We start from the raw sequence: 19,464 nt of genomic DNA on the forward strand, positions 1-19,464 counted from the left end.
CCTTGTAATCGGTGTTCTTACAGTGCCTGTGCTCTTAGTCTCTCGCAGCCTTCATTTTTGTCAAGTGAGTGATGGCTGTGGCGTTGCCTTTTGGGGCCTGGACCAGGATGGATGTACTGCACGCTCCATATGTTGATGCAAGACACCTGCTGCTTCTTATTTCCTCTCCTACTGCTTATGGGGCAATGTAGGGGAGAAAGGATGTTAGGTTAGTTTGGGTTTTTATAACAGTGACCAATTGTAAAACCTTTGCACCTCCCGTTTTAGTTTCTGATCGGTTTCCAGCTTTTTTATTTCTCTTTTTTCCTTTTTTCTTTTTTCCTTTGCGATACAGGACTTGCTTGTTAGCTTTCTCTGTAAAATCTGGCCGAGTCCTCCGGGCACACACGGCTTAGTCTCCGAGGTTGGCACCCAAGTGGTGGGTATCTTGGGTGTATCGTATGTGATGTGACCAGGTAACTGCTGCTGTGCTTCCAGCTCCATGTCAGCACTCGGGAAGAGGGGAAAAAGAGGGAGATGGGGAAGTTTCCCAGCTCAGTTTCCGCAGTGTGTATGATAAAAGACATAGGGCCCTTTTTTCATGGGCATCACTTCTCAGCTTGGGAGCATGAGCCTTTATGAGCTGATAAGACGCGCTCGGCTCCCTGCAAATCTTGTGCGTAGATTTTTCCTCTAGAGGGTGGGTAGGTGCAGCTTTTCTTTTCTGAAAGGCTCGAGGAAGGGTGGAGACGAGCACCATGCACATGTCAAGGGCTTTCTCTGTTTGGTGGTGCTTGGAACAAACCGCAGCCTCTCTGGGCCCCCGCTGGATTTCCATGATAAATACAGCAATATTGACAGATAACGTGGCCGGCCTGGCTCTTGTCAGCTCTGCCTTTTAGCAGGTTTGATTAATTGCTTTACGATTTCACATCCAGCTGGGGGGCCACTCTCGCATCACTTCTGCCCCCCATCAGGTAGAAGAATGGAGCCGGGCTGCTGAATGCGGCTATAGACGGCCACCATGTGCCGAGCGGGTCACCTCAGCAGGGCGGAAAATGAACTCCTGCCGGCACCGGGCACCACCGTGTGGCTCTGTTTGCACACTCTGGAGACAGAACTGGGATAGCTGGGGTGGGAGGGAGCCCTTTGGCACGTACCCGACTGGAGGGTGGGGAGGAGAAGGGCACCAGCTCCTGGGACAGGAGCTTGCAGCCCCTGACCCAACCTGGAGCGGCAATGACCTTGATCTTGCGATATGTTCTGGGAGGGAGCTGATGTGGAAAGTCCCAACAACCACAAACTTAGTGCTGAATGCTAAACTGGGAAATTACTTGAAATCTATACTTTCCTTGCTTCCAGTTTGAGAGTGCTTCAATGTTTAATCCCCTTTTGGAAGGAGAAACTTAGTCTGCTGTGTGAGTAGCAACCTGTGGTTGTGCCTCTGTCGCCCAGCAGAATTCTCCTGCTCCTTCCCAATCCAAAGTATGTTGGCTCAAAGAGTCTTATGTTTTCGTTAAGCAGATGAAGCATCTGTTGATTCAGATCTCACCTCAGTATCTAAAAAACAGAGCTTCAAACAAGTCTGCATCAAACAAAAGCGTTACATAAAAAAACCTTCTTGGTTTTGAAACTTCATCTCACCACTTTCCCATGCTTGACTGAAAATAAGGGGGTTGGCTTTTGGCTGCACAGTACAATCTCTGTTGTCTGCCCAGGGATGTGACACGATTATCTTTTGTTAAATGCATCTTCAAAAATTCATTTAGAAAGAGTTAATTGCCCTTTGGCAACTTTTCCTCCTCCCTTCCCCAAGAAGGCTTTAAAATGTTAAAAAGGTCACGAGTCCATTACAATGAAACGAACAAGTGTCTGCAACATCCACAGTTTGTTTTTGAAGTTGTGCTGGATGTATAGAGATGGAAATGCGAGCAAAATTGAGGAGATTATTTTTAGACACTCTTTTTAATTAAAACCAAACAAGAATCTCAACTTAGTTTCCTTTGCTCTGTTTCCTGCTTGCTGTTTGTCCTTTTGGCTGGGGATTTTTAATTTGTGATTTAAAAGCTGTAAAACCCCTTCCTACTCCGCACCCTTTAATTTCTCCAGTTGAGTGGAGCTGGTCTGTAAGTTGTGCGAGCTTCCAAAAGAAGAATTGAACCATTGTAACTTTGGCTGAGGCTTTTGTTAAGCAAATTTCATTAAGAGACCGGGGACCTAGCCGGTCTGGAGGAAATCAGATCTGCTTTGGCTGGCCCTGCCGCGTCCTGCTCGGAGCACCCTTGTGCTCGAGCATATCCAGATGGCAAACTATATGTTCCCTGCATGTACAACTAACTTTGAAATAGCAGAAGACCCAGAATCCTGCACCACTGCGGCTGTGCAGAGGGATGCACACGCTGCGGTAAGCGGAGGCTTCGTTAAGGGGATAAGCTGTTGAACAGGACGTGGTGTGAGAAAGCTTAAGCTTTGGCTTTAAGCTACAAGGTATGTGGCTGGTGGCTTTTTGCCTTAGTGGAATGAAACGTCTAGTGATGGAGAAAATAAAAGCCTAATGGAAGAAAGAAGCAGCATGTTTCAGTTGCAGGTGGCTCTTTTCTTGAGGATTGTGAACAGCTGTGCAAAACCATCAGAATTTAGTCAGTACAGTTTTTGCATCTGGTTTGTCAGTGTATCTCAGCCATGCTGCGTTTTGGTGGGAGTCAAGCCATGTACGCATAAGGGGGACTCTCGAAACAGCACCATTCATGACCCCAAAAACTGTTACAGTAGTTCACAGTTTCAGGTCATGCTTACGAGGCAATTGAAAGGAGCAACATGAGCTCAGGTGTGGTGGCTGCCGTTGCCATCCCGAGGCACACAGAGGGAATTGAAACTATATTCCATTACCAGAACCTGACTTTGTTGTGCTTTTATGGAAAAAAGATGCTGAATATCCTTTCTGATGTCTTGGTTTTCTTCAGGTGGTGAGAACATCAAGAGCATAAACCAGCAGTCGGGAGCCCATGTGGAGCTCCAGAGAAACCCACCTCCCAACACAGACCCTGGTGTACGAATATTCACAATCAGAGGAGTTCCGCAGCAAATTGAACTCGCTAGACATCTCATAGATGAGAAAGTTGGTGTAAGTCCCATCTCCTGCTCATGCTCTGTCTGTTTCAGATGTGTTTTTACTCTTAGCTACATGTAGGCCTGGACTTACAGGATGGCACAGAATACACACGCTTACGTTATTTAACTTCAAAACCATGTGCGTGTTAGCAGCTCTCTTGAACTTTAATTGCCCTCCAGTATGCATTGGACTAATTTTTGCTGTGGCTCCTGAGGTTCTGACTGTTTGCTGACATAATCAAGGGTAGTGTGCAGCTGTAGGAGGGGGAGGAACAGCAATGATAAGGTATGAGAAGGCTTTTTTTGAAGGGAAGACAATAGTGTCGCTGCGTGAGAATGACACAATCCTGGCATCATCGTCCTGAAAGTAACACTCAGCTCCTTGCTCCAGTAAATCCAGGATGACTTTTATCTTCCACTTAATGCAGTGCTGTGGTATTAAAGCTTAATGTCAGGCTGGCGTGCTGCTGAAGGGGGAAACTTGGGTAAAAGAAAGTATGGAAAATACTGAACCCAGGGCATGGTAAAGCTAAAAAGCAACCTTCCCGCTGAATTGTTTGAGAGAAGGCTTGATACCATACTCAGGATGCAAGCTATTCAAAGGTGAACTTCCACCTGTGCAGTAGTTCCATTAGTCCCTTTGTGGGCTGGCCAGAGTTACTTTTGAAGCTGGTCTCCAGGAGCATGCTGACAGTTCTGAGAACTCTGTCCTTGGATAATCAGTCGCTTCTTTCATGTTCTGGGGTTTAGTGGAGCATGTCCCAGGCTGTCTTCTTCCCTTTCTTATTGTTCATACTATCTACCTTTGCCCTGTGCTTGGAGCTGGCGTTAAGTATTTGTGGATTCTGTGACAGGGTACCAGCATGGGTGGACCTGGAGGATTTGGTCAGAATCCGTTCAGCCAAGCACCCGCGACACCTCATCAAAAGTAAGATTTTCCATCTCGTCATGGGGGGGCTGTGGAGAATGGCTGGGAGAAAGGGTGGAGGGCCCTGAAGGGGCGATGGACAAGTGGAGCCTTTTGGAGATTGAGCATTCAGAAATGAGTGAGATGAAACCTTTAAGCTTGACTGCACCAAGGATTATAGCTATTAAATTATAAACAAGGTAGGTATTGGCATCTCCAAAATTCCTGTCTCTAGTGCAGTGAGAGTGTGGAAAGAAGCCTGAACTGCACAGATCACGAGGAGTACTGTTGGGTGTGATGTATCTTCATGGCTACAATATCAAGACAATTAGCAGTCACACCTCCTTTCGTTTCCATGTTTAACCTGTTTGCTCAGCAGTTGCTGACTATAAGTACCAACTTTCCTTCTGTGGACAACGTTATATATATACAGCCTGCCAAGGATTTTATTGTCTGCTTCAGCATGCCTTTTTGTCTCTGCAGCGGTCCTCAGGCCTTCATGACGCAGGGTTGGGGCAGTACCTACCAGACGTGGCAGCAGCCTGGGCAGCAAGTCCCAAGTAAGTGTCTGGGTGCTGGTCTGAAGAAGGGTTGGTGTTCCCTTTGCAATTGCTGCTTCATCCCTCAAAAACACAGGTTCACCCGTGAGATCACTGGGTGAAACAGCAAGATAATTCCCTGCGCTGTATGTAGAGGCACGTTGTGGTGTTGGAGCTCTGAATATGCTGAAGACCGTTAAACTGCAACGCTTTTTGTGCATTTAACTGCTTACTGCCTGTTTCTGCTCGCTCTGTGTAGAAGTTTGGTCCTTGCTGCCTGTTCCTTTCTAACAAAAATGTTTCTGCCTTAGGCTCCCTTCTGCCAGGGTTCTGCAGGCATGCACTGTGAACCCCGCTCCCCCTAACAGGCACACTGTGGCAGAGAGCCTTCCCAATCCCTTTGTTCATTACTTTATCAGTTCTTGCTTATTTGCTTTTCCTATGAGGTCTTCTTGATGTTCCAGGCCCAGTCTGATGGAAAGACTGGGAAAGGAGATGCAAAAAATGGAAGGAAGGGTAGGCAAGGCTCCTGTGCTCGTTCATCCTCACTGGCTGTAACACTGTCTTCTTGTCACCTTTTGGGAGTTGATGAGAACAGCTCAACCTCTGCAGTGCTAAATGCTCAGAATGAGGCCAGTGGAATAACCAGCTTTCAGACCAACAGTGCTTACACATCTTTAGTCATAAGCTCAAAAACTGAACCCAGATCACCCCTGCTGCTGGGCTCTCTACTTCAAGCCGGCAGCGCTGAGTCAGACTGGCTGTTGTTCCTCAAGGTTCCAAGTGTCATTTCTTCCTAAAAACCTGTTTAGTCAAAATTCAGCAGATTGGAATAGAAAGTCCTGCTTTTCAGAATAATTGAAGTAGTAAATGCTAGTGGTGACGTTGGTAACGGCATCATCTTGTGTCTTCATCAGCCAGAGTAATGGTTTGCCCAAAACAGAGCAGATTCATGGTCTGCTTGGTAATCGCTAAACTCATGTGATGGGCTTTAATGTCCAACAGACACTTTTCAATTACAATTTTTCAGGAAATAGGAGTTTTTATCGGCCTGGTCTTGTAAAAACTAAGGCTAAACACCAAAAAGTGTGTGTGTGGCAGTGATTTTAAAGGGATTTAATGACAGGTGCTTTTCAGTGCTAAGGCTTATTTAGCAATGAAGTAGATTATTAACTTTGGTCTAAATTCCCACTCTTTGAGGTGCCTGAGGTAGAGGAAATGTTAGAGGAGCAATGTCTGCAGTTGCACTTGTGACTCATTGCAACACTAGGCATGTTTTAATGGTTATGAAATTGTGCGTATATGAAATTTAGAAATGCTATATGCTGCATTATTAACTTAGAGCACTTCTATAATGTGTGCTACAGTAGGACATAGGAACCCTGCATGGGAAGTGTGTGTTAAACTGTAAAAACAAGTCTCTGGAAGAGTTCTGCTCCTTATAATTGCAGTCTAAAAATCAAGACTTTGAGCTCTAGGAGCTTGTAGAAGGTCAATAATTGTTCTATTTTCAGGACAGCAAAAGGCAATGGTGGGCTTGAAAGGGCTTTTTTTTGTACAGGAGTGGAACAGCATGGCAGTGCTGCTGGTGACTCCCAGGAGCAGTGAAGCATCATGCCTTGTCATTATCCTTCCCCTGGACAGGTTTAGTACCGCAAGGCTGTGTTTTGCGGGCAGATGTTTTACTTCTGCTGTTGAACCTGATGGGAAATGTTGGCTCTCTAGTTCCGTGTCTACTTAGGCTCCTCCGTGTTCCTTTTGTAGCCCGCTGAAGGCAGTCTAGTAAGGAGAGAGGACAGACAAGATAAGGCGGTGCTTTAAGCAGCTTTCACCACTTTCTCCTGCTGCAGATCGCAGCGGTACCCACTCAGGCCAGGTGGAGTTCACCAAGGCGGGGGAGGATTATTGTAAGAACCTAGGTAAACACCTGCTTTTGCACTTTAAATTTGAAAGCAGTCTTGTGAGGGTCCCTTCTCCACACGCTGCAGCCCGTTTGGTGGCTCTGTGGCCCTGTCACAGGCTCTGCTGGCCCTGTCACAGGCTCTGCTGGCCTTCTCCGAGGGACAGGCTCCAGAGAGCCCTCCTTGGGGGAGGAGGGGCAGACCCCCACCCCCTACACATGTATTTAGATTTTAATTACTTCCCCCCATCTTAAATAAATTAACTGGCTGGGGAAACATTTTGCTGTGAAATGCATTTAGCTGCGTGTCCTTTCAGCCTGCTGCGGACTGTAATTCTCCGAGAAGAAAAGGCATTGAAGGAGGCCCTTTGTTGGCATTAGCAGGTGGACAGTTGAGGCAGCCTTGACCTCTGCCAGAAAAGGTCCTGACTTGTAGCGTTGGTCAAGTCTTTTAACTGGCTTTTATGCCCCTGGACAGGACACTGCTGCCCTGTTCCCTCCACCCACTTCACACTTGCAGTGTATTATTTTTTCCCCCTTCCCCCCACTTCAAAGCCCCCTTTGGCCGCCGGGCCGGGCTGTACAGGGGGACAGGGCGGCCGGCCGGGCTGGGGACAGCTCGGTCCTTCCCTGCGGGCAGCGGCTCGTGCTCAGCGCTCGCTGCGCCTGCCTCTCGCTGCGCTTCTCTAACCGCTGTGGGTTCTGTTCAGGGCTTTTTTGTGTGTGCTGCGTGTCTGGCTGAGGGCTCTTTGCTCTGAGGGAAGCGCGGCCATCCCGCCTGTGCAGCCAGCTGGCTGGGCTTGGGCGTGCTGGGTTCAGGGTGTCTCAGTGCTTCAAAGAGGGTGAGTCTGTGCTGGGTGAAGACTGAGGTTTTGGGGTCTCTCCGTGGCACCGCTTAGCACAATGCGGGAGTGTGGAGAGCGCAGCACAGAGCCGGTCGTGGCTGTTCGGAGGGTGTTGTGGATTCCGCTCTGGGGGAGCTGGCTGGGCATTGTGCAGGGCTCACGTTGCCTCCCATGCTGGGGACCCCATAGCAGTTTGGCCACCCCGGAGCTGCGTGCTGGAGGCGGCATGTGGACACTGTACAGACAGGCATTGCCCTCCAGGGCTCCTCCAGGCGTGCTCTGCTGATGAGAGTCGGGGTGAAGGATGCAGACCCCTGAAAATCAAGTGAGATTACTCAAAATGTGGCTCTTTCCTTGGCAGCTCCATGGCTGGAAGTTGAGTTGACAGGTCTCAGTTTTATCAGGGGTTTGAACCCTCCGTCCCTGTGCTAGATGGGAGCGAGCTGGCACCCTAGGGTGCCTGATATGCAAACCTGGCAGCTCCCAGTAAACTTGCTGTGAGTTGAGCAGGTCCCAGCACGGGGCAGACCTGACTTAACGCCCTTTAACAGGGCACAGGCGAGATGAAATCAGGAACTCGAGCTTTTCCTCAGCTTTCCCTGGACTGAAGGTGCCCAGCGCTGTAGAAACGTGGAAGCTCAAGTGTGGAGCCTGGGCAGCCGAGGAGGATCCAGGGCCTGTCTAGCGGGAAGGTGCATGTCACTGGCTGGAAACTGTCACCTGTTCCATATTGACATGCCCCTTGTTGTCATCTTTGCACAGGCCAACAGAGCCAGCAGCAGAACAGCCATCCCGATTACAGCAAAGCATGGGAGGAGTATTTCAAAAAACAGAGTGAGTGAAACAGGGTTATTGGAGATGAATCAACTCTTGTTGTAAACAGAGAGAACTCTAATCCGATAACTTGCGTCTCCATCCTCTGCCGTTATTCGCTTCCAGTCCCTGCAAAACCCCTTTGATCCTCTCCTGCTGGTGGTGGTACGTGTAGTTCTGCCACCGAAAGCTCTCGGTTGTGCCGTCTGCTGTCGCGCCTTGGGAGAGCGGCTCCCATTGAACCACGGTACACCTTGTGTCCACACGGGTGATTGACCTTCCTGGGGAAAGCAAGGCACACAACAAGACCTGATGCTAACAAAAACCAGAAAGCTGAAGCCGGGTTGTTGAGAGGGTAGGATCGCTCTGGGCCTGGCTTTCTCCGCTCTGCTAAGACACGCATGATGCCGACTTGTGGATTTGCATTTGACACCGTGCTGCTGGAGCCGTTGGGCTGCGAATGAGGGGTGCAGGCTGTCACCTGTCCCTGCAGCCGCGGGAATGCTCTCTTAACACTTTCTGGCCGCTGCCACACCAGCTCAAAGCCTGTCCTGTCGTATCCAAACAGCAGATAACCAGCATTGCGCTTTCAGATGTCTGCAGCTGTTGGAAGAGGACTGGCTCTTCTTTAAGCTTTACAAAAGGAGATCCTAAGCCTGCGTTTGGTCTTACGGAATTGCTCATCTCTCCCTTTTTCCCTTCTTTTCCTCCAGGTCATGCTGCCAGTGCTGCTTCTCAGGCAAGTTCCCAGCCAGACTACACGATGGCTTGGGCAGAGTATTACAGACAGCAGGCCGCCTACTACGGGCAGACACTAGGGCAGGCTCAGGCCCACAGCCAGGTCTGTATTCGTGTTCCTTGAACCCCACTGCTCTTTCCCTGGGGGAACTGGGTGCATTGGCCTTGCCCTGGTGTGGGGACTCTGCTTTGGGTTCACATGGTGAAGCAGAGAGAGATTTTGTGGCTGAGGGAGTGATCACAGAAGGGAGAAATCACTTCCTGCTCCCCGTCATGTTGTTTCAACGTCAGAGTCTTATTTCCCTGTATGGGGTGAGCGTTTTTTAGGGAGAGAGGACTGGAAGGTTAAATGTTTCTCCTGGGGGCTTTTCCTCATAACTCCCAGGCTGTTCTGTGGCTTTGGGAAATTAAAGTAAGAGGAATGATGGAGCCAGGCTGGCGAGGTAGCACAACGCCGGCACATCGTGCAGTCGGGATGGTGTGTGCACGCTTCGCTTCTTTTCTGGCAAGCTTTGTGCTAGGACAGGAGCTGCGCGCTCGCCTGGGGAGGGAGCAGCCTGTCCTGAAAGGGGGCAGACAACTTGAAAAGTTATTTGGATTAACCAGCTGCCGAGTAAAATCTCACCTCACCTGTCACTCGCACTGCTGGAGGGTTATGTGGGATTTACCCCCGTGGTACCTGCAGCGCTTTCCTGAGCACCAGGTTCACAGAATGAACATCTTGGCATTCGGCAAAAATGATGTGCGACACCCACACCCACGGCAGCGTGCGCGGCCCCTTCTCCCGCCGCATCCCGCTGGGCTCCGGCTGGCGGAGCAGCAGCGGGTCCGGAGGCGGCGGGGGAGCAGCTGCCGGGGTCGAGCCGGGCGCAGGAACCGGCGCTCGCCGCGGGCGCCGGCCAAGGCTGACCGGGAAGCGGCGATAAAAGGGAGTTCTCTGCACTCCTCCCGCACAGCCTGGCCCTCTGGAGAGGGGGATCTTGTTCGGGGAGAGGCACGAAACCCGGGGAGGACGGGGAGCGCGGGATCCGGGCGGTGGGACACAGACCTGCAGGGCGCCGAGAAGCGTCGGTAGGAATCCCGCTCGGGAGCTTGTCGGGGGAGGAGGGCTCCATGGCTTGAATCGCTGCCGCTGAGTAACCTCTCTCTCCTCTTTCCCCTCTCTAGGAGCAGTAGAACAAGGTCCTCGTGGCAATTTATTTTGTTGTTTTCCTCGAAATCATTGTGGAAGAAAACCTTTTTGTAACAGAGGTTTCTAGATTTGCAACGTTTTGATGAAGACTTTTCTGTTTGTTTGTGAAACACTAGCTGTAGGATAATCTATACTGAACTTTTCTAAGAATCAGGAACAATTAGTAACGTACTAAACTTATGGACATGCTGGTAATTTTGTTTCCAAATTTGTAAAAGAACCTCCGGAATTCGTTTTGGAGAGAAGGCAGAGAATCCGCAGGCGCCAAAACGCACCCAGCGCTGTGACATTTCAACACGTGGGTTCTTTGCGTGTATTTTTCCTTGAATTTTCCATCTTTTCTGTTGCACCAGGAAGCGTTGGCTTGGAAGTCTTAGGTGGTATGTAACAAATCAAAAAGAAAAAAAAATTTAAACAGTATTTAAATATTCTTAAATATGTAAATTCATTAAATGTTTTACTTCTAATTTCTTGTATCTTGGCTGTCTTTGATTTTATTGCATTTTTTAAACGACTGAACTATGGTATGTATTGTAATTAATATGTGAACTCTGTGCCGAGGCAGCGGCTGTTCTGCCGTCGGGGGGTTTTGTAGGGTTTGTATAATTTCTAGAGTCTAAAGGGGTAATATAAAACGTGTTAATTTTGTAGCGATCCGTTCCCATGTCTCCGTTGCTGGTTGCATTGATGGATCTAAGACCTCCAAGCTTGTTTAAAAAAAGAAAGAAAATGAAAAAAAAAAAAAAATAAAACCTTTCCTCTATGCTCTCAGAAATATAAATACTGTTATTTTTAATATTAAAATGAATCTGCTATTAGTACCTTTAACAAACACTGTGGAACATAAAACCGTATAAAAGGTAGTAACTATTTTTTAATTCCAAGGTGTTTTTTTGCTTTTTTTCATTTCTTTTAAATATTTTCATATCTAATATTTGTCGAATTACCTAGAGAAATAAATGAATCTAGTATTAACCACAGTATGCGCTAAATAATTTTGATTTAATAAAAGGGATAATATGATTTCCGATGTTTACTGTAGTGTTTCTTGTACAGATAACAGTGTATTTTTAAAGGAAAAACGGAATTGAAGCTATTTTTTCTTGCATTTTTAATTGCCCCGCGGGACATTCCGTTTTGAAATGTACTGAAGTTACTGTTCTTGGGTTCTTTCCTTATTATTTTCCTTATGCTTGAAATGTCTAACTATAAAGAAAGGCCGTTGGATAATGTTGAGCATGGTGTTTAAAAACAAAACAAAGTGTTCTTTTTATTTGACTGACAGTTGCATTTTACACTCTATATAATAAAAGTTCCACAAGGTGTCTTGTGGGTGAAGTATCTCCCGTCTGGTTCGCTCCGTTCGCTGCCTCGCGCCGTCACCCCAGCGCCTTGGGGTGCGTCACCCTGAGCCCCCATCGCGGTGAAGCTCACGTCACATCCAAGTGTCTCTTGTGCCACAGATTTCCACCGTCAGGTGCTGAAATTGTAGCTGTTTGGGCCACAAGGGTCTGTTTTAGCGGAGGGGGGTTTTCTACAAGCGGAGCAGGATGGATCTACAGCTGTATATTAATGTTTTGTTGCTTGTCGAGGAGGCGCCAGCCCCTGGGTTTAATACTCAGAACTTGTTGCTCTGCCACGAGTTGTTTTTTGCGGCTGAGTGGGTCCAGGACTCACCTCCACCCCACGGCTGGTGCGGGGGGACGCGGCTCCGGCCACTCTCAACTATTAGATATATGAAGAGTAAGTTTTGGTTGTGGTCAGGTCAAGTTTGGCGACACCTCCAGCCCCTTCGGAGATCCCGCTTGTAAAATGTGAGTTTTCTGCTCCTCCGACCTAAAATCCAGCTGGGGGAGGGAGGGAGGGAGGATCCCATCTGCAAAGCCGGGAGCGGGAGGCACGTTGAGAGCCGGAAGAAAAGGAGATGTAGCATCTCTAAATATACCTCCAGAGAATCAAGAGAGACAGTGAAAGATGGGATAGTAAAAGCCACTTGGAAAGAGGGGAGAGGGGGGAAAAAATGGCTGGAGGAGGGCATAAAGGCTGCTGATGGGAATTGGGAGCGGGCATTACCGAGAAGACTTCCTTCTAATTCATCTTCTAAGCTCTGTGCCAAAACAGCATTTGGCATGGTTCACAGGGAGCAATTGTGTGATAATGAACCCTAAGGTGTCCCTTAATTGAAGACTGAGTATTACAGATTGTGCCAATAGTCGTAAATGGCGCAGGATTGTGGGAGGATGCATTTTCTTAAATGTATCTGTAAGTACAGATTAGTGACTCTCCCCAGTGAAATACCCATACTATAAATTATGGAAATATCTCTTTCTGATGCAACCTTTTATTGAGGGGGTGGGGCAGCAAAAGAAATAGTTTGCAAGCCTTTGAAATTTGGCCTGTCATTAAGATGGTGCCTGCAAAGCTGGGTTTTCATCCGCAGTCTGGTGTCCTGGAAGGCTAAAGTGCTTGAAACGTTCCCAAGTTCAGCAATTTGTTTTCCATTATTGCTGCCTGCTCGGGGCGGAGGAGCCGCAGCCATTAAACTTCTCTCCGTTGTGAGTCCGCGATGGGCAGGACAGGAGGCAAAGAGACGCCTTGACACCTCAGGAGGGGCTGGGGGCTCCCCCAACCCCCCGTGCAGCCCCGCTGCCCCGTTCTCGGGCCGGACGGGGGTCCTGGGGTTGGGGGGGCTGTTCAGTCCCACCCTGGGGCACCTCGCGATTCTCTCTGGGGTCCTTCGGCAGCTCCTCGTGTCTCCTGGCTCGGGAACATGTGCAGCCCGGAAGCTGCTGTGGTGCCTTCAAGCCAAGCCTGGGATCTCCAGGAGAGGAACCGAGTCTCCGGCTCAGCTCTGGGCAAGTTTAATCCATAAATAAAGTGGATTAAGCACTTTAAATTGGTTTTCATTGCAGGGAGGGTTTGTCTGCCCCCTGAGCAGAAATGTTGGAGGCTGCAAGGAGCAGGGCAGGTCCCAAAGTGCTGTGTAGGAGCTGGTGTGTGGGTCGTGTTTGGAGCTTTGGGGTCCATGACGGGCAGTGGGGACAGTGCTGCCCCTTCCCCCTGGCAGGGGACCAGCGCGGGGCCATGTCCGGGTGTGAGTCGGCAGGAGCTCCCACAACGAGACCTTCGGTTTGGGGAACCCTGCACCGGGGCGCAGCGTTTGTGATGGAGGAACCAGAGCTGAAGGCCCCTCCAGGTGAGTGCCCGGCGGGAGGTCCCCAGCCTGGCTTGTTGGCTCCTGCTCTTCTACAAATCACGTCCCTTCCCTCCAGCGCGGTCCCTTCCCGAGCCCTCGGCTCAGGCACACGATGGCTTCACCCCAGCACCGACCCATCACAGCTGTACCCAGCCGCACTTTGCTCACGGGAAGGTGTGGGGGTCCATAGGACCCCCCGGGCTGTGCAGCCCCCACCCCGCTCTTCGGACATCGAGACTTAAGTAGAAATTTATTGCAGTCCCACAAACCATTTCTGAGCAGCAGCCTGAAAAAGCACATCAGGAAAGCATCTCAGGTTCAGGATGGCTCCGTCGCTCTCCTGTGCTCTATATTCGGTGTGCCTGAACAGGCAAAGGCTATTTTGGGAGCAGAGACTCTAAGATAGTCTAAAATACTTTCTTTAATTTTGCATGATTTGAGAACGAACTACATTACGGACATTGCGAGTTAAACCGAAATGGTTATTGAAAGAGACAACGAGGCATGGGACCTTTTTTTTTTCCTTCCCTGAGTATTAAATATTTAATTGCATTAGAGCAACAGTATATTTACAGTAAGCTGGGTGGGTGACGGGCGGCGTGGTCGGAGGGAGAGCTCGTGGTATTTAACGTGAAGCTTTTTGACATAACGTTCATGAAGTCCCATCCGCGCTGCTGCTTCCCCTGCAAACCCACCTGGTTCATGTCAATTTTGGGTGGATTTTGGGGACTGTTGGTGCTCGTAGGGTCGTGGCGTGGGGTGAGGAATCGGGACCTCACAGTGCCAGGTTGTTCCTGTGCAGGTAAAGGTGTTGGTGTATCGAGGAGCATAAGGGTGTTATATTCTGTACAAGGAGCCGCTGAGCCTTGGTTGGGCTGGTTTGGAGGTTTATTCCCCGGATCTGCGGTCAGTAGCGCCTGTCGCAAACGGGGCATTTCTCTGCCTCTTTAGGGCTGGAAAAGACACAAAGACAATTTTCCACAACTTTTGATGCTGGAAATCGGCAGAAACCGGGCGCCGGGACAGGAGGGACACCCGAGTTAGGTGATGTGTGGATGTGCTGAAATAGCCACAGCTCCCTGGCCCATTGGTGGGAGGGTCAGCAGCCCCCAGCGCCGCGGACAGCGAGCGGGTGGGCACTGAGCCCCCACCCTTCTCTTGGTGGCACCTCGACAGGTGCTGAAGATGGAGGGGACAGCAGGAGTGACCAGCAACCCTGCGACGGGGGGTCAGGGTGCCCAGGTCCCCCCGCCACCTCCCGCCAGGTCTGGGACACCAGAATTGAGGCAGGTGACCCAAAAGAGCATCTTCAGGGTTGACGTAAGAGCAGGTACCGATGCCCCCCCCAGATTATCTTCCCACCCAGCCCCTTATCACTTGAGGAAATCCTATTTCAAGGCCGCTATAAAGAAGCCTCTGATCTTCGCAGAGTTTGGCTCGCTCCCCTTTAATCCCAGTCAGGCTGGGGTGCAGGTGCCACAGTCCTGGGGGATTAGACAGTCCCTTCCCTTTGTGCGAGCCGTCACTCACCGGCGGCCGTGCCCCGGCAAACCGCGCTGACCGGTGGGGCTCCTTGTTTGAGCCATTCACTGGGGAATATTAAACTTCACTGTCGCGGAGTCATTACATGGGGAGGCAGGGGCCGCCGCTCTGTTTGTTTTGGAGAGAATAGGGCCGGCAAAGGGCAGGAGCCGCGGGAGGGCTCGTCTCCCCGCCCGCCTCCTCGGCCCCGCGCCGGGGTCACCTGTCTGTGGGGTGTCCCCGCTCCCGGCACCCACAGCCCACGCTGCCTCCTCCGCTGTGTCTGGGCTCGTCGCTCCCCTCGTCCCCCAGCCCCAGAGATGCTGTCCGGGTGTGGTGCGGGGAGGCCAGGGCCGGGATGCGGGAGTGATGGTGGAGGATGCGGCAGAGGTGGCGGGGGGATGCGACCGTCCCGTCCCCAGGTCGCTGCCAGAGGGGAGGAAAAGGTGCGGAGATTTTCCATCTTCCCCAGTCCCAGCGCCCTCCTGCTCCGTGTTGTCGAGGAGAACCCTCCATGGGCTGGGAGCACCTCTGGTGTCCAGCCTGGGTGCAGAGACCGCAGAGCTGAGAACAAGCAGGGGCTGTCCCTGTCCCTGTCCCCCCACCTGGCCCTGGCCCCAGCGGGACCCCTGGGAACACCCGGCTGCTCCAGGAGGTTGAACCCTCTAGTGCCTCACTCACCCTCAGCCAAAGTACTCGTTTGTGGGCAGAAAAGCCATCATGAGGCTGTTTTACACTTCCAGGGCACTGGTATCCAAAGGCCCCGCGCCACCGGCTGCGCTCGCCGAGCTGCAGCATCGCGGAGGCGGCTGAGGAGTGTCTGCTGTGATTTGCCACAATCACGTTTCGTTTCAAGGCCTCCCGAGCCCCGCAAAACAGTCGGACACAGCCTGGAACGTGATTGTTCTATTTTCCCCTCTCCTGTTGGCTTTTGTGCACCGTGACCCCCTCACCAAAATAATACTGGAAATACTATTTCAGAAAAAGGAAGGGGAAAAAAAGAGGCGAGAAAGTGAGTGAGAGCGGAGGGGAGAGCACTCAGCATCTCTGCTCGGCTCCGCGCCCTCCTGCAGAGTGAAATGGAGGCAAATAATGCCCTAAAGCTCCTTTTCCGAGCAGCGCAATCAGCCTGCTCGGTTCGGAGGGGCTGCAGCGCTCTGTGCCGGAGCGCTCGCCGGGAGGGTCACGGTTCCACCGCACCAAACCCCCCCGGCCCAGAGCTGCCGGGCACCTGCCGAGGAGCCGGCACCGCTCAGGGGCACCCCGAACCCTCCCCGCTGCTCCTGAGCCCCTTGGAGCGGGGCAGGGACAGACGGGCAGGGACAGACAAACAGCACAGGGTTTGGAGGGGGATGAGGGTCTGTTCAGCTCCATCCTGTGGATGTGGCGTCCTGGGGACAACCGCTCTCCTCCTTCTTGCCCCTGAGGAGGTGACAGCGCATCCTCCGCGCCACCCGCCCTGTCCTGGCACGTGGAGAGGGGAGCAAGGGCTGCACCCATGGGGACCCTCAAGCGACAGCTCAAGGGCACGGTGTGGGCCCCAGAGAGGGGGGTGAAGCCACAGGGTAGGGGCCTCACCCCACGTGGGGGGATATGGGGAACAGCAAGGGACCCCGTGCTGGGGCAGGGGGCCCCCAACCCACCGAACCCCCCAGCCCAGGCTCATCCTGGGCATCACCTTGTCCCCCTGCACCTCCTGCTCCGGGCCAGTGGTGGGAGCGTTCCCGGTGGCTGGCGGGAGCGTTCCCGGGCGCAGGTAACATCTGGGCGCATTCCCATAACCAAGTGCTGCCAACTGCTGCCACAGCAGGGCCGGAGCCCCCTCTCCAGCGCCGCTGTTTGCTTTGCAGCCTCCTCAGCCACTATTGAGGCTTTTCAGCTCTGGCCCCTTCAGGGGGTTTAAGTAGGTAAAACCTGAGGAAGAGGCTATTTTCCTCCCTCCCTTTTGAGCCCTGCCTTGTGCCCAAAAGGCCCCTTGTTTCACGCGTGCCAGTCACCTGGCTGGGCCCCCAGCCCCTTTCTCTCCCAGCCTCCCCTTTCTTTCTCCTTTCTCTCTTTTGACTTTTCCAGGAGCCCTCGCTCTCCAAACGAGCTTCAGATTGGATCCAGATTGAGGTCCCTTTGTCTTTCAAGGGTTGTACTAAGCTAATTAAATGTGATCCCAACAAATAAACGCAGATCTCCCCATTACATTCAGGCCTGCCTTTCAGGCAGCACCGGGCGGCCCCTCGCCCCCGCCCGCTGCGCACAGGGTCCCCCTCATTGAGTCCTGGCCATTGAAAGCACTGCCAGGATTTCTTTTGTGCCGGGGGTCTCCGAGCCCTTTTTCCATCAGAAAAGACCCCCAAACAGCAGCTCGGCCTTTGTGAGTTTGCAAGCAAACGCCAAAGAAAAGCCCCCTGAATGCTTTAATAAATGACACATTTAGCAACTTCGGAGGCGCCTGGTTCCTGCGGCAGCCGCAGGGGTGCAATGATCGCTCCTGCCTGCCCTTCCCTCCGGCTCCCGGGACATTTGCAGCCCGTGGAGGTGCGGGGATGCGGCCAAAGCACCTGACCGCCTCGGCTCCCAGCCCGGCTCTCGCCGCCGTTCCCCCTTCCCCGGCGCTCGGCGGGGCGCACGGAGCAGGTGATGGGGTCGGCCGGTCCGCGCCGCGCCGGCCCCGGGTTCCAGGGCCCCGGGCAGCGAGCAGAGCGCAGCGGGGCGGCGGGGGACGGGGGACTTTTGAACTCGAACCCCCGTGTCCCTTCGCCTGGTATTAGCGCTGGCAAATCCCAAATCGTTTTTAATGGCACACACCACCCCCACTCACCCCACCCTGGATCGGGGGCTCCGCTGGACGTTTCTCAGCTCAACTAATATCTTTTTAATGACTTTGGGAGGGGGCAGAGCCCTGCTCTGCCCTAGAGCCTGGATTGCTCCAAACAGATGTTGGGGCAGAGGGAGGGGGATGCTCTTCCCTGCCAGGGACTTTCTTCTAGAGTTCAAACGAGGAGGGAGCTTTCAATCACCGCTAAAAATGTATTTCTCCCCATTGAACAATGGGCTCCTTTCTGCGCCCGGGGGGACTCGGCAGCGATCGCGTTTCTGCTGCCGGGGAGGAGAAACCTTCGGGTTTAGAGCAGGAAAACTCAGCTCCGAAAAGGGCTCTTCCCTACACCGGTTATTTCGTAGCTCCGCATCCCGTCTGCCTTACATATAAAAAAAATAACAACCGTAACAACGAAGAAATAACAATCATTTCGCGGCTGTAGCCGTTTCTCCGCCGCGCACAGGAGCCGCCCGGAGATTTATTTATATATATATATATATATATATTTGCGATAAAGCCGAGCGGTTTGCAGGTTAGAGAAGCGAAGCTCGGCTGCCAGCGGCCCGGGGCAGCGGCGGCTCCGGCCCCGGCCCCGGCGCGTCCGGCAGTGGCGGCCCCACAAGAGTTAAATTTTAAAGCAAATCAAATTCCCATTGGCCACTGTATATTATCTCAGCAGTCTTCATTTGATACCTCTTTAATACAGAAAGGAGCTTTTCAAACCCCTTTTCTCTCTTTTCTCCCCGCCACTCTTTAAGAGCAATAAATGTTCAACTGCAATAACTATAAATCAATCTCCGCTCTGTTCAAATCCTATTCATCCGAAGGGCTGGAAGAGGGGAGAGAGCTCCCCCCCTACCCCCCGCCCCCCAAAAAGCAGCTGCTGGGCTCTAATCTCCTTTCTTGCACTGTCATTCACCCTCATTTTTCCTCCATCACCCCATCCCTGCAATCTTTTCTTGTTTTGCTTTTCTTTTCTCTCTTTGCTGCATTATGATCCCATGTCTCCCCTCATCAGACCCCAACCTTGTCCAGATCCTGACCATCCCCTTGTAGGCTGTGAAAGAAAAGAAGAGTCCATGGATGTCAAATTGGTCTCAAAAAGACCATGAAAGATTGATTTGCTCCACTTTTCTTCTGCCTGACATTATTTCTGAGGGTCCTGAATGGGAAACCAGAAAGTCTGGGACTGGAATAAAGATGTTCTCTCTGTAAGGGGGAGACGGGGGGGAAAAATGCCCATTTACTCCTGGCCCATCAACCCTGCAAAACAGAGCAAAAGAAAAGAGGACTGTGGCTATTCAAAGTCAGACCAATATGTACACCTCCCAACAATATGCCAATATACTGAGGGCTTCTCTATTAACACCCATGAATATTAAAGTGCTCACTAAACGCTCAGAAGGAACTTTGGGAATATACACATGAAAATACAAGCAGCATTGTGCGGGGCTCAGAACAATGGGGCGGCGATAATGGCCCTTCTCTATTAACAGCCATGAATATTAAACTTGTTTCCTCTTAAATGTTAAAAAGGAGGGATAGCTGCGATATTAAAAAAAAAGAGAAACGAGGAGGGGGGGACACACACCAAAGCACCTTTCTAGGACCGGGAAGAAGCTTTGGGAAACAGCTGGGGATATTTAAAACCACGCAGAAAATTGAAGGGTTTTTTTTTCCCTCCCCCCCCCCACCTTTTTCCATCACCGCCTCTCTGAGCCCCCGCAACCGGGACCGGGGTTGCAGCGCAGCCCGTATGGGAGTTTTTAAGAGCCCGGGTTTTTAAGAGCATATATATATATGTATAATTTTAAAATTATTATTATTTTATTTTGTCCAGGGATAACTTGAAGGTTTATGCGTTTCCTGAGGGGGCAAAAGAGGCAATCGGGGGGAATCACTTGCCTCGGC

The 19,464-nt window shown here is 51.4% G+C and overlaps 1 protein-coding gene across 4 annotated transcripts in view; it reads left to right on the forward strand.

The window, feature by feature from the left end:
- FUBP3 (far upstream element binding protein 3) overlaps window positions 1-11,367 on the forward strand; it is a 37,819-nt gene extending 26,452 nt beyond the window's left edge. For 3 of the 4 annotated variants that reach the window (XM_082067537.1, XM_082067538.1, XM_082067539.1), the window contains 6 exons: window positions 2,943-3,103; window positions 3,945-4,018; window positions 4,481-4,557; window positions 8,044-8,115; window positions 8,808-8,935; window positions 10,000-11,367. In XM_082067537.1, the coding sequence (XP_081923663.1) occupies window positions 2,943-3,103; window positions 3,945-4,018; window positions 4,481-4,557; window positions 8,044-8,115; window positions 8,808-8,935; window positions 10,000-10,008 (521 nt within the window). In that variant the 3' untranslated portion in view covers window positions 10,009-11,367. The remainder of the gene's footprint in view (window positions 1-2,942; window positions 3,104-3,944; window positions 4,019-4,480; window positions 4,558-8,043; window positions 8,116-8,807; window positions 8,936-9,999) is intronic. The other variant, XM_082067540.1, reaches the window with a different exon arrangement.
- Window positions 11,368-19,464: the final 8,097 nt, after the last annotated feature.

The sequence above is a fragment of the Streptopelia decaocto genome (assembly GCF_964273445.1).
Source record: "Streptopelia decaocto genome assembly, chromosome: 17".
Lineage (NCBI taxonomy): Eukaryota > Metazoa > Chordata > Aves > Columbiformes > Columbidae > Streptopelia > Streptopelia decaocto.